This window comes from Bidens hawaiensis, unplaced genomic scaffold (genome assembly GCF_021521415.1).
Source record: "Bidens hawaiensis isolate Kalapana, Puna unplaced genomic scaffold, B.hawaiensis_p1.1 tig00020785_1, whole genome shotgun sequence".
In the NCBI taxonomy this organism is placed as follows: domain Eukaryota; kingdom Viridiplantae; phylum Streptophyta; class Magnoliopsida; order Asterales; family Asteraceae; genus Bidens; species Bidens hawaiensis.
Window position 1 is genome coordinate 375,849 of NW_027493199.1, and position 22,881 is coordinate 398,729.

Here is a 22,881-nt window from a genome sequence, read left to right on the forward strand (position 1 = left end):
CTATGGTAAGGTTATCTAGCGGTTTTGGTCTTCACTATGAAGCATTGAAGCTCCACTTTTCATTCTTTAGGTACATAGGAAATCACACCTTTCGTCCTTAATCTTCATAACTTATACAAATCATTTTTTATGTTTATGCTTTTTCACGGATTTCATTCTTTAATTGGACAGGCGTTCAATTTAGACGTTAAAAACAGCCATGCAGTGCACAAGAGGGCGATTAGTTCTTTTGACCATTTTTTTTAATAGGAAATTTATATGAAACTTAATTACCCAACCCACTCTCTTCTTGTTTTGTTTAACTTACAAGCTGAAATGATCTTTGGTTTGGTTTGGTTTGGTTTGGTTTGGTTTTTATTTCAACAAAAAAAATACAAAGTCATCTTATAAAAATATTTAGGCCGGCAGGTAGGACTGTAGGTGATGGTAATCTGACTATGAAAAGCAATAATTAGAATGAAAGAAATGTTTTTCTAAACCAAGTATCAATATTCAACGTAAAATACAACACCATAAGTACAAAATAATAATATAAACCTTCATCTAACAATGAATGAAACCACTAGTCCACCATTAACAATATAATCAATGGCTGAACTCGTGCTTTCTGCCCTCCTTCCTGTGCTCTTTGAGAAGCTGGCCTCTGCAACTTTGAAAAGCATTGCTCGTTACAACGGAGTTGATGCTAAGATCAACAAGTGGCAGAGATCGTTGAAACAGATTCGACGTGTGCTTGCTGATGCTTCTTGGAAGGAGCTAACAGATGATTCTGTGAAAGAATGGCTGAAAGATCTCCAGCATTTGGCTTACGACATAGATGACGTACTTGATGGTTGGCTGACCGAGCCATGCATCGTGAGTTCACACACGAGTCAGAAACCATGACCAGCAAGGTAAAAAAGCTAATCCCAAGTTGTTGCATGAATTCGTCACGGAGTACTATGATGTTTGCCCAGTTAGATGATATTTCTAGCAAACTACAAGATCTAGTGACACAGAAAGATGATTTCGGTTTGAGAGTGGATGTAGAAACCAAGCCAAATAATAATAATAATAATAATAATAATAATAATAATAGAAGATTTCAATCCTCTGTTGTCGATCCATCTAGTATTCTAGGGCGGCAAGCCGAGAAAGAGGCATTGGTGCAACAATTATTGTCACTGCCATGTGATCAAAACTATAGCATTGTTCCCATAGTTGGTATGGGCGGGGTTGGGAAAACTACTCTAGCAAGACTTGTGTATGACGAAAACAAAGTGAAAGATCACTTTGAACTCAAGGCATGGGTTTGTGTCTCAGATGAGTTTGATGGTTTTCGTATCAGCAAAGAGATCTTTGAAGCTATGGCAAAGGTAAACAAGGAATTTACAAATTTTAACTTGCTTCATGAAGCTCTTAAGAGATTGCGTTAAGGGGAAAAGATTTCTATTGGTGTTAGATGATGTGTGGAGCGAGAGTTATGAGGATTGGAAAACCCTAGTCAGCCCGTTTCATGCATGCGCTCCAGGAAGTAAAGTCATCATAACAGCACGGAAGGATCACTTGCTCAAACAGTTGGTTTACATGTAAGAATAAATATATGGATATGTATATTTATGTATGGCATACATGATCATTTATATTATAATAGATCAAAGTTAATTAAATTATACCTTATTATTATATTAGCTAGGTAATTGTTGATGGACCAAATTACCCTTTCTTGCTAATCAAGGGTTTCCCCTTGGATGTATATAAATATAGAGAGACTAATTAACATCACATAACTTAACCCTAAACCCTCACATAATTCGTGAGCCTCTCTTTCCCTCTATATTATTCGGTTTCTCAAGAACCCTAATCCCCATCACTAATATACATCCTAAAGGGGAACCCGACCAAGCTGACTGTCATGCGTCTGGATCATTCTCATCAGCCGTGGCCTCTCTCGCTGCTGTGACAGGTATGTTTTAGTTATAGGTTTATCATAACATCCATGATTTTCTATTACATACATGAAGAACTGATCAACATGTGGTATCAGAGCGATGTTGATTAATCAGTTCTTCATGTCTTCCATTAACTCAGGATCTAAACCGGAAGACATGGACTAAAACCTGATAAACCCTAACTGTTTTCGGTTTTCATTAGGTCGTATTATTTATTTATCGTTTTGATTAAAAACCGAAAACTGATAAACCCTAACAGTTTTTTGTTTTTTTCTTATTAATTCGTTTTATTTTATTATGGTTATTAAAATTCGAATGACAGAAACCCTAACAATTTTTCGGTTTTAAAAATCGCATCTGATATAAACTAACAGTGTTTTCGAAATCTGATAAATTAATGATTATTCATGCTCATAACAGTTTTCAAAAATCTGGTATAATCCGGTTCAATATCTGGATTGTTATAATGTTTTACAAAATTTTGATTAAGATTTAGACCAAGATATTTCGAATTTTGTAAACCTAATAAAGGAATTACTTTGAAAATAATCAAATCTTGGATAAACAAACAATCCCTAAAGAATTCAGATTAATCATTATTAACTGTTCATAAACTTATGGGTGTATGTGTTTACAGCTAAAACAGTTTCCGAAAACACTAAAACCAGAAAACTAATTTCCCGAGACTAAAATGTTTCGTGAACAGTACACTAAGAATTTTTTAAATACTTAAAAATTTTTCGTGAACAATACGATTAGTTCGATCCGCGCTAATCGTTTTGTTTGCTATTAACTAAACCAATGTTTTGTAAATACTTAAAATTCATATTAATTACTTTTACAAAACATATAAAAAGCTTAACTTGAATGAATGATGATGTACACTTCTGCCCAAAGGTGATGTGATACATCTAACATATCATTCAAGTCTAAATACAAGCTATGTTAGTTTAGCTTAAACATGATTTTAATGTATCACTTCTGCCCAAAGGTGATGCGATACATTTATATCAAAGCAAAACTAACTCGTGCATAATTAAAATGGTTGTTTCACTTCTGCCCAAAGGTGATGTGTTACAATTGTTTTGCACATATACTTAAGTAAAATTTAATTCTGCCCAAAGGTGATTTATCTTTTATTTAAGTAGAATTTTATTAATTACATTAATCTATTATTTTAATGTTAATAATAGATATTTATTATCACAGCTTCATAATTTAAATTGTTCTTATTTATGCCTGCATTAGTTTAAGTTGCCCCTAGTTCACTCTAAGTTCCTTCTAGTTTCGTATCTTAACATTCTAATATAAATTCCAATAACAGCTCCGAATGGTGGAATCACATCATTAACCGGAGATAACTTTGCTGCCTGGAAGGACTCTCTTATGCTTAATCTTGCCTTCCTGGATTTCAACTTTGCTCTAAACGAGGATCAACCTCCAGAACTAACCAATAATAGCACTCCTGCCGAGCACTTACTTTTCGAAAAATGGAAGAGATGCAACCGCATGTCTCTAATGCTTATGAAAAACTCCATTAGCATGCCCATAAGAGGATCCATTCCAGACTCTGACAATGCTAAAACCTATCTGGCTTCTGTGAAGGAACAATTCAAGGGAACGTCTAAGGCGCACGCTAGTACTCTTATTCTCAAACTGGTGACTACTAAGTACGATGGAAGGAGTGGCATTCGTGGGCACATTATGATGATGAACGACATGACCCATAAGCTGAAGGGATTAGACATGGAGATCAGCGACGGTTTTCTGGTGCACTTCATCATGACCTCTCTTCCAGCTGCCTTTGAAGCTTTCAAGATCAATTACAACACCCAGAAGGACAAATGGACTATGAGTGAGCTGATCGCTATGTGCGTGCAAGAGGAAGAGCGTATGAAGATGGACAAACCTGAAGTTGCTTACCTTGCCACCAGTTCCAAGAAGAGGAAGAACACTAATCCAAGAAAGGAGTTTGCTAAAGTTCAGAAAAATAATACAGGTGCCTCAACCAGCTCTCAGAACTCCACTGGAAAGCCTTTCTGCAAGTTCTGTAAGAAGTACATTCATAAGCAGAATGACTGTTCAGACTTTAAGGAGTGGCTGGCTAAGAAAGGTAATGATCTCTTTATGATACTTGAGTCATATAATTTAACTGTTCCTGCTAATACATGGTGGTTTGATTCAGGTTCTATGGTTCATGTAACCAATTCGACTTAGGGATTCCTTTCAATCCGGAAGCTGGAAAGAAACCAAAGAACACTAAGACTGGGGAATGATAAAGAACTTGAAGTCAAGGCTGTGGGAACTTTACAATTAATAATGAAAACTGGTTTATGTATTAAACTTTATGATACCTTATATATTCCTGAGATTACTCGGAATCTTGTATCAGGACCAAAGTTAGACACGGACGGTTTTGATGTTTTTCACGGTCGTGGCAAACTTACTATTTCTTTAAATTCTCAAGTGTTTGGTTATGGCTTTTTGGATGGTGGTCTTTATAGATTAGAACTAGATGATAATTTTTCTAAATCTTTGTTTTCATATAATATTAATGAATCACTCACAAAGATTAAAGAGAAACGAGACTTAGAGACTTCTTCTATGTTATGGCATCAACGTTTAGGCCACATCTCACGAGACCGGTTAGCCCGCCTCGTGAAGAATGAAGTCTTACCACATCTCGATTTCACCGATTTTGGAACATTTGGCAAATGTCTTAAAGGCAAAATGACATCAGCAAATAAGAAAGGCGCCACTAGGAGCTCTAATTTATTAGAACTCATTCATACTGATATTAGTGGTCCTTACCCCATTGCTGGCATAACTGGACATACTTCATTTATCACTTTCATTGATGATTATTCCCGATATATGTACTTGTATCTCATTAAAGAAAAATCTGAATATGTAACAACTTTTAAAGATTATAAAACTAAAGTTGAAAAACAATTAGATCGTCAAATAAAAGTTGTTAGATCAGATAGAGGAGGTGAATATTATGGAAGACATACTGATGTGGGTCAGGCCCCTGGTCCATTTTATGAGTTTTGTAAGGCCATGGGATCGTGAACCAATATACCATGCCAGGTACTCCTCAGCAAAATGGTGCCGCTGAACGGAGAAATCGAACCCTTATGGATATGGTACGCAGTATGTTAGCCAACACTAATTTACCTCTATTTCTCTGGACTGAAGCCTTAAAAGCAGCCGTTCATATACTCAATAGAGTTCCTTCTAAGTCTGTCCCTAAAACTCCTTATGAACTTTGAACAGGAAGGAAACCGAGTCTTAATTATATGAAAGTATGGGGCTGTATTGCTGAAGCAAAACTTTATAACCCTTTCCTAAAGAAACTTGACCCTAAAACTGTTATCTGCTTCTTTATCGGGTATCCTGAAAATTCAAAGGGTTATCGTTTCTATTGTCCTTCCCATGTCACTCGTATCGTAGAAATCAAGCGTGCCGTGTTCCTGGAGGATTACAAGATCAGTGGGAGCAGTACTAACCCTTATGAAGAATTGCAAGAAATACAAGATGCGGGGGAGACTCGTCGATTATTGTAACTCCGGCTATTCCTCTTGTACCCCATGCAATTGAACCTTCTGCACCACCTTCTCCACACTCAGAACCCGTTATCACAAAAAATGAAGGCACATCAAACACTCAAAACCAAGACAATTATGAACCCGCTAATCAACCCAGGAGGTCATCTAGGTCTAGAAGACCTACTAACTTTGATGATTATGTCACCTACCTGACTGAAGCTGACACCGGAAAGCTTAATGATCCTATCTCTTATAATGAAGCCATGAGCAGTGATCAGTCTTCTGAATGGAATACAGCGATGATTGATGAGCTTGATTCCATAAGGAAAAATGACGTTTGGGATTTGGTAGAATTGCCCAACGGTGTCAAACCCGTAGGATGTAAATGGGTGTTCAAAACAAAACTTGATCCAAATGGGAACGTTGAACGCTATAAAGCGAGATTGGTTGCAAAGGGCTACACTCAAAAAGAGGGAATTGACTATCAAGAGACTTTTTCACCTGTCTCTCGAAAAGATTCATTAAGGATCGTTATAGCCCTAGTAGCTCACTTTGATTTAGAGCTGCATCAGATGCACGTGAAAACCGCTTTTCTTAATGGCACTTTAGACGAAGTGGTGTACATGAAGCAACCTGAAGGTTTTAAACCTGAAGGTCAAGAACATCTAGTCTGTAAGCTCAAGAAGTCAATATATGGGTTGAAACAAGCATCAAGTCAATGGTACCTAAAGTTTGATGAAGTCATGAAGAAACAAGGTTTTGCAAAGAATCAAGTGAATCAATGCACCTACCTCAAAATGAGTGGGAGTAAGTTTACTATACTTGTCCTTTACGTAGATGATATTCTATTGGCAAGTAATAGTTTAGACATGTTGCATGAGTCGAAGCGATTACTCTCGCATAACTTCGACATGAAGGATCACGGAGATGCTTCTTATGTTATTGGCATCGAAATTCATCGAAACAAACACAGAGGAATCTTAGGATTATATCAAAGGGCCTACATTGACCGTGTCCTTACTCGTTACAAAATGCAACATTGTAACCCAACTGCAGCTCCTGTAGTTAAAGGAGACGTTTTCGGGGCATTCCAATGTCCGAAAACAGAGGTTGAAAAGGAGCAAATGAGATTGATACCTTATGCATCAGTAGTCGGGAGCCTTATGTATGCACAAGTTTGTACTCGTCCAAATATTGCTTATATTTCTGGAATGTTAGGCCGTTATCAGACTAATCCTGGCCTTGAACACTGGAAAGCAGCTAAGAAGGTGTTTCGATATCTTTAAAGGACGAAAGACTACAAACTGACTTATAGAAGAAGTGACAATTTAGAAGTGGTAGGTTATTCTGATTCTGACTTTGCTAAATGCAAAGATGACAAAAAGTCCACTTCGGGGTATATCTTTATGTTAGCAGGCGGGCCCATCTCATGGAGGAGTCATACGCAACAGTTAACGACTACTTCCACCATGATGGCAGAATATATAGCTGTTTATAATGCTACATGCTGTGGAATGTTGCTTAAAAATCTGATCTCCGGACTCAAATTAGTCAATTCTATTTCTAAACCATTGAAGCTTTATTGTGATAATTCAGCTGCCGTTAATTTCTCGAACAGTAACAGTTCGACTGGAGCTGGTTTATATCTTGATACAAAGTATTTGTTCGTGCGTGAACGAGTTGACGAAAATAAGCTTTGTATTGAGTATATTAGTACACATAATATGCTAGCGGATCCGATGACTAAATGTCTCCCACCTAAAGTTTTTGAAGAACATGTTGCTAATATGGGATTTACTGAAGACCTTATTTAATTGCATATTGTACTTATTTACATTTTATTTAATAACATTTCCTCAGTTTTGATTTTGTATGTCTCTTAATATGTTCTGCATGCGTAATGACATATAGACAAATTTATTATACAAATCAAATATTTGAAGGGCTTACTTATATAATTTTGATCATAACTACTTAGGTTTTAAACAAGGACTGCAGTATGATTAATGGGGGTCTTGAGATGATGTTTAATTCAATGACTGTATTTCTCTGCTCCAGTTTAAGTTTAAAGCTAAAATGAGTGTTAAAATCTGCAGACTAATCTAATGCTCATAATAAATGATTATTTGGCCAAGTGGGAGAATGTAAGAATAAATATATGGATATGTATATTTATGTATGGCCTACATGATCATTTATATTATAATAGATCAAAGTTAATTAAATTATACCTTATTATTATATTAGCTAGGTAATTGTTGAAGGACTAAATTACCCTTTCTTGCTAATCAAGGGTTTCCCCTTGGATGTATATAAATATGGAGAGACTAATTAACATCACATAACTTAACCCTAAACCCTCACATAATTCGTGAGCCTCTCTTTTCCTCTATATTATTCGGTTTCTCAAGAACCCTAATCCCCATCACTAATATACATCCTAAAGGGGAACCCGACCAAGCTGACTGTCATGTCGTCTGGATCATTCTCATCAGCCGTGGCCTCTCTCGCTGCTGTGACAGGTATGTTTTAGTTATAGGTTTATCATAACATCCATGATTTTCTATTACATACATGAATAACTGATCAACATTACAATCCTATATACAAGCAATTGCACAGTCTGTTAGACGACGATGCTCTATCTTTAGTTGCTCGACATGCATTAGGTGTAAATAACTTCGATTCACATTCGTCACTCAAACCATATGCTGAAGGTATTGTGCAAAAGTGTGGTGGATTACCTTTGGCTTAGATAGCAATTGGTAGATTGTTGAGAACAAAAAATGATGAAGTAGAGCACTGGAAGGAAGTGTCAAACAATGAGATATGGAGATTAAAAGATGATGGTGGAATTCTTCCGGCCCTTAGAATAAGTTACCATGATCTTTCTACACCTCTGAAGCGGTTATTTGCATACTGCTCCTTGTTCCCCAAGGATTTCCTCTTTGACAAGGAGGAAGTAGTTTTATTATGGATGGCAGGAGGATTTTTGCATCAACCAACCCCAAGTGGTTCAACAGAGGAATTGTTGGGTCATGAATTTTTTGAAGAGTTGTTGTCAAGGTCATTTTTTCAACGCGCGCTTAATCATGAATCATTTTTTGTGATGCATGACTTGATGAATGACTTGGCAACATCTATTGCTAGTGAATTTTTTGTAAGGGTAGACAATGAGAAAGAGAAGAATATTAAGGAGATGCTGGAGAAGTATCGTCATATGTCGTTTGTTCGTGAGAATTATGTACCTAACAAGAAGTTTGAGGCATTCACAAGAGCTAAAAGTTTAAGGACATTTTTGGCAATGTCTGTTGGGGTGCTTGACGAATGGGATCGTTTCTACTTATCGAATAAGGTTCTTGTTAACTTATTTCGTGAGTTCCCATTATTAAGGGTTATATGTTTGAGTAACTTTGAAATAAGTGAGGTACCAGATACTATTGATACTTTGAGACACTTGAGGTACATTAAACTATCTCGAACTAGAATTACACATCTACTGGAAAATGTGTACAATCTCTATAATTTAGAGACATTGATCCTGTGCGGCTGTAATAAATTAAATAAGTTGCCTAACAGCATCTTGAAGCTTAAAAAACTGGAACATCTTGACATTAGAGACACTCAGTCTTTAGATCAAATGCCATTAGGTGTTGGTGAGTTGAAAAGCCTACAAACCCTCTCGAAAATATTCATCGGAGATGAAAGCCGATTTAATATAGCCAGACTAAAAGAATTCAAGAATCTATGTTAAACTATTTAAAATTTAAAATTGGTAACAAACAATTTTTTTTTTATTTTTTTTCAACGTTAAACTATTTAAAATTTAAAAAAAAAACATGCATAACCTAACATGTTATTCAGGTAAAATATCTAGGATTTAAACAAAAAAAAAAACTTTAATGACCTAATTGTAACAAAAGATTTTATGAATGACCTGATTGAAGCAATACGCTTTCTTTAACGGTATGTTTTTCCCGTATTACACCTGATGAAAACTAACAAAACTCAATACATATAAACACAAACCGAGCTACATTTGGATAATGGGTAACGAGCAATAAGATGCGCTGCTATCCTCTTTTGAATCGCAAAACCTATTCTACTAAATATCAATCCTTGGTTTCTCGGGCTCTGCAAGTCATTGTGGACCACCTTCTGCACCCGCTCCAAAAAGTGAACCGCCTCGGAAGCTAGGTTTTGACTTTTGAGGGGTTTAGGGGTGTTACAGGTAACTCCGTATTTTGCCTGTTGATAAGTTAAAAATATCCATAAATTCTTTTTGTTTGCCAAACAACTTATATAACTTATTAACATTTTGAAAATTCAATAAAAAAAACTCGGAATCTGACGAGCAATTACCCGATAAATATCATTCCGGATTATAATAAGAGGAGAGGGGAAAACGGTGAGGCTATGTGTAGTGGAGGGGCTACAAATGATGTAGAGGCTACAAGTTGGGCTCACAGTATCTTTTTTTTATTATTTTCTTTTTATAATTAAACTAATCAAATAAAAACCAATTTTTTCAAATAATTAAATAAAAATGCATTAAAATTAAAAAGAAATACAAAAAAATACATAACTAAAAATATAAAAAAACATATAGCTCAGTTGGCGTACATGTTTAGGTTCGGGTCGGTAAATTGAAACGGATAGCTCGGTTGGTTTAGGTTCATCGGGTTCCATTATAAGTTCACGTTCGGTTGGTTTTGCGAACCATGGTGTTGACCGAAAGGAGGGAATGGGTGGTTTGGTTGATTCGGGTTGTTTCTAGGATTCATTTTGCATATACATATATACACACACAACATATATACATATACATATATATATCACCACACAACATACATACATATACATATATATACACACACAACATATAATATAATAATAATATTATTTTCTTCTTCCAGGCGATGAAAACACCTCGCCCCCGCCCCAAATCGCCCACATATCGCCTGGGGACGGTGTTCGCGCCCAATGTTGCCCAAAAGTCGGCCAAATCGACGCCCACTACGCATAGCCTGAGTGATGGCTCATAAGAGAAGCAGCGGCGTCACCACCACCACCACCACTTCCGGTGGCGATAGCTTACTGGAAAGGCTACCGGAGCTCATCCTCCATGAAATATTTACAATGTTAGAACTGGACACGCTTTGTTCGTTAGCCTGCGTCTCACGAACCCTTGAATCATCCGTAAACAAAACTCTCGCTTCCTTCTCATCCATCGATCTCTCCGTAATATCATCTTTAGACCCACAAACATTTGACGGAGTTATAAGCAAATTTGGATTAATCAAGAACATTACCTTGGATTGCCTCCGTCTTAATGACGCCTCAATCATAAGTATTTTAGGCCCTCATATTCAAGAACTGATTTTGTTGAAATGTTCTTCGGTTTCGTTCAAGCTTCTTACTACCATTGGGAAACTTTGCCCCAATTTAAGGTACTAGTTAATAATAATAATTGTTATTTTATTAGCATTGTTCCATATATAATTACTTCACTTTGCAAAATGTTGGTCATAATTTTAGTACTGCTTTGAATGTTTGATACATCTACAGGTGTGCCTGAAACCGAATAACTGAAAAAACCCAAATAGGAAAAACTGAACCGAATCAAAATCTGATGGTTTGGTTTTATGTTTTTGTAAACACCAAAGTTTTGGTTCGGTTTGGGTTTTACATGTAATAGGAAACCAAATTTATAGATTTTCATTTTTTATATTTTATTATAAGTAACTTGTAAGAATTTAATAAATATGTAACTGAAATATTTTTAGCCCAAATGTATAATAATCAGTTGGCTACTAATCAATACAATGATTTAGGCTCAAAGTCATTATTTCGGGACATTTTTTTTTCTTTTTGCACAAAATAATCAAGCTCAAATGGAAAAGGCGATAAAACCGAACCCAAACTGAAACCAGGCAATTATTAAACAAATTCAAAAACCACAAGTTTTGGTTCGGTTATACCCTAAATTGACCCAAATGGAACCATGCACGCCCCTATACATCACAGTTCCATATAAGTTTGAGAACAATATGGTTACAGTGTTTCATTGATTGTATTCAGAATACTCACACTGGAATTTTCCGGCTTTAATCGCAAATCTAAAGTTTTTGATTTGAATTTCCGGGGGTCATTTGCAAAGTGTCAAAGATTGGAGGTAAGAACTACTGTTTATTTTGTATCTCATGTTAGCTTACTTCTTGGCTCTTACCAAGCACATTTGATTCTTTTACATTTACAGTCTCTAAAAATCAAGATTCGTGGTGGAGAAGTCGATGATTACGCCTTTATGTTACTTGGAATTTACCAACAACTGCCCGAAACCGTCAAGATTTTTAAGCTTCAACCAGCTAGCGCATTGGATACTATCCTTTTCTTGAAAACATCTACACCTTTGACTTTTGGACAGGCTTTAACTCACATATCATTAGTTATAGATACCATTAGTGACACCCTTATCCACAATATTGCACACTGTCTTCCTCAATTGGTTGAACTGGATCTTAAAGACCAGTCGACATTTGAACCGATTGATGACCTGTCAAACTCAGGGATACAGTCACTTGTTAACTGTAAGCATTTGACAAGTCTTTCTATTTTGAGAAGCCGGCATCATATTGCTCCTTTGTTTAAACGAGTGAATGATATGGGCATGTTTTTGCTCGCAGAGGGATGTAAACGACTAGAATCAGTTCGGTTTGGAGGGTTTTCAAAAGTTAGTGATGCAGGCTTAACTTCAGTTCTCAACTCGTCTTTGGATCTGAAGAGGCTCGAGATTCAAAACGGTTATCGTTTGACCGATTTGGCATTCCAAGATTTCAGTAACGGTTCTCGGTCTCTTGTAGAGGTAAAGCTCGTGTCTTGCAGTTCTATAACTAGTGACGCAGTGTGTGAATTGGCAACGTGTGGTTCGTTAGAGGTTATTGATTTGCTTGGGTGCAAAAGTGTATCGGACTCGTGTCTAGACGATGTTTCACGTCTTACGTTGTTGGCAACCTTAAACTTAGGGGGCACGGATGTGACCGATGCTGGTATGGGTGTTCTAGGTAAAGGAAACGCTCCCGTTTCATGTCTTTCGTTAAGAGGTTGTAAGTGGATTAGTGATGAAGGAATAATATCTTTATTAATAAGTGACGGTAATATTAGCAAGACGTTAACGTCACTTGATCTTGGACACATGCCAGAAATTACGGATAAAGCCATTACCACCATCGTAGATGCGTGTGCAGGGCTTATAGAATTGTCGGTCAGGAACTGTGTTCGTGTTACAGATGCATCTGTGGAGGCCTTGGGTTTAAAGGGAAGGGTGCGTAGGCTTGATCTTTATAAGTGTGTTGCTTTATCTGGAGAATGTTTTCGGTTTCTGAAGAAGCCTTTGTTTCGTGGTTTGCAATGGATTGGAATTGGTGGGACCAGATTAGTTTGTGTAGGAGATGATGGTTTTGATGAAGTTTGTGGAGAAAGACGGTGGCTGACTATATGTAAAGATGGTTGTGAGGTTGGGTGTCATGATGGATGGCAGTTTCATGAGTTTTGATGCCGAATTATCTCATTTATGTTAGTTTGAAGGTAATTGTGGTATTGGTTATGTTGTGGTTTTGATTCCTTTTGTTTCTTTAGAAATTACATTTTAGTAAGAGTGTTGTGCTTTTAGTTCTTTTTATTTTCCAGTCAGAAGTTACGGGTTTAGTCCTAAGAGTTTAATCGTTTTCACTAACGTTAAAAAATTGTCTGTTGGATTTTTTAAGTAACATTTTCACCTTTTTAGCTAAAAAAGAATTAGCACTCTGCCCCCACTCCGCCCTGACCGATGTCATTGTTGACGACCACCACCACACCTTGAACACTGAAGTGTGTGTAGTTCATTTGAAAGATTCGAAAAGCTTGTTCTTTGTAAAGACATTGTGTCCCAAATCTATGATTGGTTGCGTGGACGTGTTTTGGATCACTAGAAAGAGGTCTGCTGCATACAGCGACCGCACTGCGTTGGTCAAATCATTTTAGGTCGACCTGAAACAGTTTCACGAAATGGATCATTGACGGATTTCTCTGGTATGACTCCAGTCAAATCTCTAATGACTTCATCATCGATTCTTTTTCGTTCAATGATTTCTCCATAAATCAAATCCACCAAACACTGCCATCATCACAGCTTATTTTCATCTAGATTATAGGTTGTTTTTCCACAGGTGAAATCTGTTAGCGTTTAGGGGTTGCCCGTTGCCTGTTTATATAATATATGTTCATGACTTCAAGTAGCGTAGTGGGTGGCATTAGATGAAGATCGCCCTGTTTATATAGTAGTGTAGTGGGTGGCATTAGATGAAGATCGCCCTGTTTATATAATATATGTTCATGACTTCAAGTAGTGTAGTGGGTGGCATTAGATGATCGCCGAGAAGACAAAAGTGAAAAAGAAAGGAGAAACCTGACTACATGAGTCGGGTGTTCACTTTTTTGTATTTTATTGTCCTTGGTGTAAGGCAAAGGTGGTATCTTCACATTAAAATTAGACACCCTGAGCCGCGAACATTGGTTAGTAAAACAAACTAGACGTTTATGTGCCAGCTAACTGTCAACTCGTATGATCTAAAGAAATGATTCAAGTTTACCACAGCGACTGTAATTTGCTACAATAGACTTTTAACTTGTGTGATATAACTTAAGCTTTTTATTTTGGATGTGCCAAAACTATCATTATTCCATTTCAAACAAAATAGTTGAAGTTTCTGTTAATCCAACATTATTAAGCTTACACAGACCCAATTGGTATATTTACATATTTAACATAAGGAGTAAACGATGATGTTTATGAATATGTAAAATAGTTTAAAGCCACTAGAATTAAAAACAAAAATCAACACACACTGCAAAGGGATCATCAAACTCACTCTTGGCGTCAACGCTAATACCTACCAAGAATCTTGTTTGTTCATGGCATCTATATCCTGGCAGCAAAGCTTCACACTCAATAATCTTCAAAAAGGAAGAAAAAGTTAAAAATTATTTAAAGATAGTCTTCGATTAAAATTTAAGAGTGAAATTACAATTCTGACCTCTATTTCTCTTCCAACCGACGCAGAACCGACTCTGCAAAACTACGTTGCCTGCACAACATTACAAACACAAAATTATATAACAGACACGTTCGTGTTAACATGATTATAAACTAGAAAGAATTTAAAAAAAAAACTTACTTGCTTTCCCTATGTTTGGGGCTAGGGCGAGAGTACTTCAAGTATCCATCCCAAGGAACCATCTTAAGACCCGCACGAGCAGAGATGATGCCTCTCACCCTGGAAAAAAGAACAGAAACCAAAATAACTTTAGAAACCAAGGGCATTTATGGTATTTCAGTTAAGAGGAACGCATTTAACCTCTCTGCAAACTCAATAGCTGTTTCTCCAGGCTTCATATTTTGAGGCTCCAGATACCAAACATCACAAACCACAGCCCATGATGTCATCAACTGCAATAAATGGGTTGTAAAGGACTGCCTGCAAAATGAAATTAATTATTTGTACACAATTTAATCCAAGAAAATAATAACGGAATTAACTTATTAACACGAGTTTTGGATGGAAATACAAATATCTTACTTTCTGCTATTCCAAAACGCGTCGACAAATATTTTGTTGTACTTAATTGCAATTGGACAAACAGTAGCTCCAAGTTCAAATGCACCCTAAAAAAACATATTACCAACATATTACCTAAAAAAACATTTCATTTTATTATTCCATCAATTTCCAACCCAACAAAACAAAACCACCACAAGAAAGAAAGAAAGACAGACAGAACCAAAGCTGTGTGTGGAATTCAAACTACAAATTGGGATTTGGGGTTTAGGGTTTCAATCTATTAATCAATACAGCCCGTACAACTTCTTCTTATTCCATGGTTTCTTAGATGGTGTGTTTGATGATTAGAATGTGAAACCCTAGAGTTATAACATTCAAAAGTCCCAACGTTCTCTCCGTACAATTACCAATTACCCCCAACATTCACATCTCCGTACAAGTCCTCCGGCAGTTTTTCCGGCGGTATCAACTGGAAAGCTTCCGACAACAGGTAAGTCTCTCTTCTCCATTCGCCCCTCGTCTCCACCACAAACCACCCGCAAGCCACCGCTCGAAACCGAAGGAGCGAGACAACGAGATCGTAAGTCGGCCGGCGAATTTTTTTACGTCTTATTTATAGTTTTTGCGGTACACAGGTATTTCTACCCCTTTAATCTTCACCATCCTCACTAATCTTGTTTCTTTCTGAGCACTTTTGCACTTGTCAATTTCACAATTTGAGTTGGGTTTAGCTGCCCGATTTGTTTGAATAGAGCTGGGTATTGGGTTTCATGATCTAACTTCAATTGCTTGTGTTATTGCTACACACTATTATTATTATTATTAGTTTTTGTTACTATTATTATTATTATTACTATTGATTTGGTGTTCTATTGCTTGTGTTTGTGTGATTAGTTGCAACCATAGAGCGTAGGAACCATGACTATTACTTGAGACCATGTCCTGAAACGAGGGGTGTAGGAAAGAGTAAAGATAGGGAGCGTATATTGCGTTTGGCTTCTTGGAATGTAGGAACATTAAATGGTAAGTTGCTAGAATTGGTAGATGTGCTTAAAAGACGTAGGGTTCAGATAGCATGCCTCCAGGAGACTAAGTGGAAAGGACATAGCGGGACTGAGTGTAATGGGTATAAGTTGTGGTACTCGGGGTCTGATGGAGCTAGGAATGGAGTGGGGTTTCTAGTGGCTAAGGAAATACACACTAGTGTGGTGGAGGTGATAAGACATAATGACAGGATTATGGTGTTGAAATTAGTACTAGGAGAGGAAGTAGTGGCAGTAGTCTCCGCCTACGCGCCTCATGTAGGCCTAGGGGATCAGGAAAAAAGAGAATTTTGGGATTGCCTAGACGCAGTGGTAGGGGGCATACCTAGGGGGAGAGGATTTGCATAGGAGGTGATTTTAATGGACACATTGGTAAGGCTAACGATGGTTTTCAAGCCGTACATGGGGGTTTCGGTTTTGGTGATAGGAATGAGACCGGAACAGATCTTCTAGAGTTTGCGGTGGCACATGACCTAGGTATTATAAATTCTTATTTTAGGAAACAAGATTCTCATTTAATCACTTTTAGCAGTGGCGGACGCGACACGCAAATTGACTACCTCTTGATGAGGCAAGGAGACCGACGTTGGTGGAAGGACTGCAAAGTCATACCTGGGGTGGCAGTTGTGACTCAACATCGACTACTAGTGACAGATATAGCCTTCAGAAATAAACTGACTGTTCGAGAGAAGAAAGGTACACCGAGAATTCGATGGGGAAATTTGAAGGACGAAAATCTCCTACTGTTTAAGGATAAACTCATACTGCATACGCGGGCTCGACTAAATGGGGACTCAACTCATATATGGGAAGCTATGGAGACAAAGATCATCCAAGTAGCAAAGGAGACTCTCGGGGTCACAACAGGAAAGACAAGTGGGCATAAGGAGTCTTGGTGGTGGAATGACGCAGTGCAAGACAAGATAAGAGACAAACAAGGATGTTTTAGGGAGCTAATGAGGTGCACGAATGAGGAGGAGCGAGTGGAATTGAGGGACAACTACAAAACGGCCAAGATAGAGGTGAAGAAGGCAGTGGCGGAAGCAAAGAAGGCGACCTTTAAACGGATGTATGAAAGTCTAGAAACAAAAGAGGGGGAACATGCTATGTTTAAGATTGCCAAAGCCAGGGAGCGTAGAAGGCAAGATCTAGGACCGGTGAAGTTCATAAAGGATACAGATGGGCATGTACTGGTCAAGGAGCAGGACATCAAGCTAAGATGGCAAACCTACTTCCACAATCTTTTTAACAATGGGAGAGCTTACCAAGAAGAACATGACAACACAAACTTTCAACGACAACAATCGAATAACTGCTACTGCCGACGGATCACACGAGAAGAGGTGAAGGATGCACTTAGGAGGATGGGAAGGTCTAAGGCGGTTGGCCCAGACAACATACCCATCGAGGTGTGGAAGTGTCTGGGGGAGGAAGAAGTCATGTGGTTAACTACTCTGTTCAATAGTATTCTCAAATCAGGTAAGATGCCAGACCAGTGGAGGAGCAGCGTTGTAGTTCCTATCTATAAGAACAAAGGAGACGCCCAATGTTGTGGTAACTACCGAGGAATCAAACTACTAAGTCATACTATGAAGCTATGGGAAAGAGTGATTGAGGGTAGACTTAGACGAGAAACTCAGGTTACGGTCAACCAATTTGGCTTCATGCCGGGGCGTTCCACCACAGAGGCAATACACCTTATAAGAAGATTAATGGAAAAGTATAGGGAGAAGAAGCGTGATCTACATATGGTGTTTATTGACCTAGAAAAGGCCTACGACAGTGTGCCACGACAGGTGCTCTGGGAGTGCTTGGAGGGTAGAAGAGTGCCCAGGAAATACATAGAGATAATTATGGATATGTATACCAGGAGTGAAACAAGTGTCCGTGCGCCAGTGGGGGATACTGATTTCTTTCCTGTAGAGGTAGGTCTTCACCAGGGGTCAGCGTTGAGCCCGTTTCTTTTTGCAGTAGTCTTGGATGAGTTGTCAAAGTCGATTCAGGGGACTCTCCCGTGGTGCATGATGTTCGCAGACGATATTGTGTTACTTGCTGAGAAAAAAAAAGATCTAAACATGAGGCTTGAGGAGTGGCGAACAACCTTAGAGACAAAAGGTTTAAAGATTAGCCGATCTAAGACGGAGTACCTCCACTGTGATTTTGGTGGGATAAACGACAATGAAGACGCACAGATCACAATTGAAGGGCAAGTGGTCCCGCAGGTAACGAAGTTCAAGTATTTAGGATCATTTGTACAGAGCGATGGGGAGTTAGACAGTGATGTGACCCACCGAGTTCAGGTAGGATGGTGTAGATGGAAAGCAGCCACAGGTATATTGTGCGACAAGAGTTTCCCGACTAAACTAAAGGGAAAATTCTATAGGGTGGCAGTTAGACCTGCAATGCTATATGGAACAGATTGTTGGGCCATCAAGAAGGCACAAGTGCGGAAGATGGAGGTAGCAGAAATGAGAATGCTACGTTGGATGTGTGGGCACACAAGGCTAGACCGAATAAGAAACGTTGTGTTTCGCGAGAGATTAGGGGTGGCGAACATAGCAGACAAGATAAGAGAGGGGAGATTGAGATGGTTTGGACATGTAAAGAGAAGACAGACGACGAATCCTGTTAGATCCGTAGAAAACATTACTGTAGAGGGGAGGAGGGGTAGAGGACGACCGAAATTGACTTGGGATGAGAGGATTAAGCATGATTTGATAGACCTAAACCTCTCCGAGGACAAGGTTGAGGATAGGAATTCGTGGAGAAGTAGAATTAAAGTTAAGGATTTTTAGAGAGAATTGAATACCTTAGGGCTTAGACTTAACTTATTTAGGTCACATACCATAATGGTATTTCCCTTACATATATTATTATTATTATAATTATTATTAGCTTTTATATAGCTGTTAAACTGTGATCTTATTATTAATATTATTATAATTAGTAGTAGTTTTTATATAACTGTTAAACTTTGATTTCCTTTATTTTGCTTCATACACATGTACTTAGAGCCGAGGGTCTCTCTGGAAGCCACCTCTTTATTCCTTTGGATAGAGGTACGGTGTGCCTACATCCCACCCTCCCCAGACCCTACTTATAGCTTTGTTGTCGGTGGGATTTTACTGGGCATGATTGATTGATTGATATATATGAACTATGAAGTAAAACATATTTTCAACAATTGACAAATGTACCTTTTTGAACATAACAGTGTAATGATTATTCACACAAGTTCCTTCAGGGAATATGAGAAGAGGATTGTTATCAGTTCCTTCAACATGTTCCCTCAACCTGTATTCAGGTCATATTACAATATTCATAAACTTAAAAATTAAAAAAATGGGAGAAAGTTTGCATTGAACATACTTTCTTGCTACAATTTCACGATCCTTTGCTTCTGAACGGTTGAACCATATACAACCCACACTTTCCAAAATAGTACTTTGCAAAAGCCCTACAAAAAAAAGATGATTATGAACTTATAATAATATTATTATTTAATGTAACCACTTAGCATTTTATTATAAGTTTCAAAATTGAATATGTGCACTTACCGACCCATCCAGGGTGTTTCTGCATTATAACTGCAAATGCAGTCATCTGTTCTAAAACAATGAAATCAATCATAGATGTATGATTAGCCACAAACACCTGTTCAACAATAAACCAGTTTATACAAAACAATCAAATTCAAGAATCAAAAAATAAAATAAAATCGATTTACCTGTTTAGGCCTCGCGCATGGGCGAGGGCCATGATACTTAACAACCCCTGTCCAAGATGCAACAAAGAAGCTGCAAATTAACTCAACGAGAGCCCGCTGCCATGGTTAAAAACGGAACATGAGACTAACCATGGTTAGCAAATGGTAAAGCGAAGTATTTGGCCAAAAAGTCTATTCATACCTCTAATCGTTTTCTTAACTTATCATGCCCCTTTAATAGCACATGCACAGGAATGTAACATGAAAGGAATATTATCCATCCGATTGTCAAAATAAGAACCCTGCGGCATGAATAAAAAGAAAAGGACTAAAATGTCATAAAAGGCAGTCAAATAGTCATCATACAGTCAAATAATGAAAATGCTTACCTTCCTGGGAAAAGAATCCCATATCTAACTACAACTCCTAAACACCACAATGGGAATAAATATATGTTCCAGTTCCACGGTTCTGGAGGATTTGACTTGAAACATCGCGTGAACGAGTCCTGTTCATGCATGTGGATTTAATGGTAGGATCATGCTTTATAGAATGAACAACATTTCACTATAGAGGCTAATAAGGAAGATGTTTCATAACCAAAATGAAGAGAATAATAAAAAAAACAGCATGAGCATAAATTACACGCATAACAAACATTCGAATCCCCTAGTAATCCCACGTATAGTAGTGAAGCTAAGGGGCTGTTTGGTAGCCTCTTACTGATTCCATTACCTGTGAATCAGTCGGAGGTAGAGTGTGTTTGGTTACAGCTCTTAATGGGTAAGTTTCAGAGACACACTAAATGATTCAGAGGCTACCTCTTAATCAGTCAGACCTAAAAGAGAATCAGAGCAACCAACCAACCATACAAAAGTACTAATAAATATCGCTAGCATAAATTACACGCATAAACCACTTAATATGGATACATAACAAACGGATCATAATGATGTATGTCCAAGTTTCAATTGGTGATAATAATATGAAATGAGTGAAGCTTATGCTCACTAATGGATGCTCCTTTATCTGTTTGTTGAACTTTTACTCCTAAATTGTTGTTCAATTTTTATTTTTTTTTATCGTTACATATAGATACGAATACAATATCACAAGATAAGCAGCATATCAATTAATCTAAGATTGATTGTTACAGCTTCATTACTAGTGACACATATGTGCAACACAATTTAATTAAAAACAAACATGGATGACAAGTTCAAAAATTAGGAATACAACAATTACGAACGAAGATCAAGCCAATAAACCACAACATAATGGGGAAGATATCAAATGCGATACACAACTAAGTCCGGATTCAGATTCATAATCATTACGCAACAACAATTACTAACTAACTAACTAACTAACTAAGGAATTAATAAAAGGATTCAACATGCATGCATTGCGTGTTATAAAAAGTGTACGTATCTGGAGAGAAGTAATAAGAAAAAGTAAGAGAAAGAGAAGAATTAGTTACATCAACAATGGCACCAGCTGCCTCGGTTAGGGTTGGGGATATATCAAGCAAATCACGCCTTGGACCCGCAAGAGGTAGGTCCCAGCAGAGCCCAGTTGGACCCGCAAGACTCACCTTGAACAGGGACGTCTGCGCGATGACCAACTGTTCCAGCAGGACCCACCATGCTCAAAGAACCTTACGCGCAGTACACCAGCTGTACCCGCAGGGAAAGCCTCCCAATGGTGAAGTACCCCGCCTGTTCCCGCAGCTGCGGATACAAGCCATCAGGGAAGGCTACCCGCACTAACAGCAAGGCTACACGCACAAGGCATTCGTTACTTCAGTTGTCACATGAAGGAATGAGCAAGGCGGGAACACTCCCGCCTAAATGAGCCAGTCCGTATGCTTCTGGAAGGTCTTTCGTACTATACCTACTAAGGTATGGGCGGAACAGACAATTTGACCAGAGCAGCCCATGAACTAATCACAGGGTGACAGCTCACCGACAACAATACGAGGAGGAGCACCCTCTAGTACTGTTTGTCACTATTAGCCGCTGCCTACTCACCAACCCTTACGAGGGGACGTGCGCAGCCTACAGTTGGTGGAACAGTGCGTAGCCGGCAGTAAAGGAACAGTATACAGCCGACCTTATTACTGTTGGCCGTAACCTATCCACCAACCAGCATGGCCTGTGCGTACGTCCACTGTTGGTAGAACAGGAATACTATTCAGCCGGCTTTACCTGCTTGGAAACCTACCTTCGGCTACAAATACTCCAACACCTTGGAATGGTAAGGACAGGATCTGATATCTCAATCTTATCTAGCAATCTCTTAATATACACTTATATTCAGAGCAATCTAGTCTGATTCTCACGCCGGAGGGTGGTCACAAGGAGGAACCCCCCCTTCTCAGTGACGAGCTTACGGTGTCTGTTTTGCAGGTCTCCAGAAGAACAACCTTCTCTGCCAGACCTCATCCGTGGGAAACATTACTTAACCCCCAGATTATCTATAATCTGCCTGTGGGTTCACTTAGTGTTTCTTCAAACAATTACTAACTAACTAACTAACTAACTAAGGAATTAATAAAAGGATTCAACATGCATGCATTGCGTGTTATAAAAAGAGTATGTATCTGGAGAGAAGTAATAAGAAAAAGTAAGAGAAAGAGAAGAATTAGTTACATCAACAATGGCACCAGCTGCCTCGGTTAGGGTTGGGGATATATCAAGCAAATCACGCCTGCATAATAACAATAATAATAAAGAGTGAATGGATCGATGGAATCTGATTGATATATATATATATATATAATTAATAGATGAATAATAATAATAAAGGATTACAAACGGAGGTTGGCGTGAGGTTGTTGGATGGAATCAGAAGGTAAATAATCTTCGATGTTGGGGCGATCTAGGTCTAACTCTGATGGTGATGTCGTTAGCCCCTTGCTTTTGCTCATCTTTGCTTCAAGAAACAAACACGGATTCCCTGCCTGCTGACCATACATTTTTATACGGGTTTTGGGCTCATTTTAGCCTGCTGGAACCGGTCACTAGATACGAACCAGGTATCGGTTTCTTAGAA

General features: G+C 38.2%; 4 protein-coding genes and 1 pseudogene across 4 annotated transcripts; 4 read left to right on the forward strand and 1 right to left on the reverse strand.

The window, feature by feature from the left end:
• The first annotated feature begins 586 nt into the window (after nt 1-586).
• LOC143561758 (putative disease resistance RPP13-like protein 1) lies at nt 587-9,224 on the forward strand (annotated as a pseudogene).
• Nucleotides 3,180-4,331, forward strand: LOC143561755 (uncharacterized). Its single transcript, XM_077049746.1, has 2 exons — nt 3,180-4,044; nt 4,149-4,331. Exons 1-2 carry the CDS (start codon nt 3,318-3,320, stop codon nt 4,205-4,207), a joined length of 786 nt encoding a protein of 261 aa, XP_076905861.1. The 5' UTR covers nt 3,180-3,317; the 3' UTR covers nt 4,208-4,331.
• LOC143561773 (putative disease resistance RPP13-like protein 1) lies at nt 8,457-9,233 on the forward strand. Its single transcript, XM_077049755.1, has one exon. The coding sequence runs from the start codon at nt 8,457-8,459 to the stop codon at nt 9,231-9,233; it is 777 nt and encodes a 258-aa protein (XP_076905870.1).
• Nucleotides 9,234-10,513: 1,280 nt separating this feature from the next.
• Nucleotides 10,514-13,171, forward strand: LOC143561756 (F-box protein At-B-like). The gene is made up of 3 exons (XM_077049747.1): nt 10,514-10,929; nt 11,561-11,654; nt 11,739-13,171. Exons 1-3 carry the CDS (start codon nt 10,514-10,516, stop codon nt 13,032-13,034), a joined length of 1,806 nt encoding a protein of 601 aa, XP_076905862.1. The 3' UTR covers nt 13,035-13,171.
• Nucleotides 13,172-14,339: 1,168 nt separating this feature from the next.
• On the reverse strand, nt 14,340-22,759 carry LOC143561757 (glycerol-3-phosphate acyltransferase 9-like). The gene is made up of 13 exons (XM_077049748.1): nt 22,641-22,759; nt 22,479-22,536; nt 20,217-20,335; nt 20,030-20,129; nt 19,849-19,944; nt 19,679-19,775; nt 19,491-19,578; nt 19,319-19,415; nt 15,097-15,182; nt 14,875-14,994; nt 14,695-14,793; nt 14,554-14,604; nt 14,340-14,473 (listed from the first exon to the last, which is right to left on the reverse strand). The coding sequence occupies exons 1-12, from the start codon at nt 22,754-22,756 to the stop codon at nt 14,556-14,558; spliced, it is 1,125 nt and encodes a 374-aa protein (XP_076905863.1). The 5' UTR covers nt 22,757-22,759; the 3' UTR covers nt 14,340-14,473; nt 14,554-14,555.
• Between the last annotated feature and the right edge of the window lie 122 nt (nt 22,760-22,881).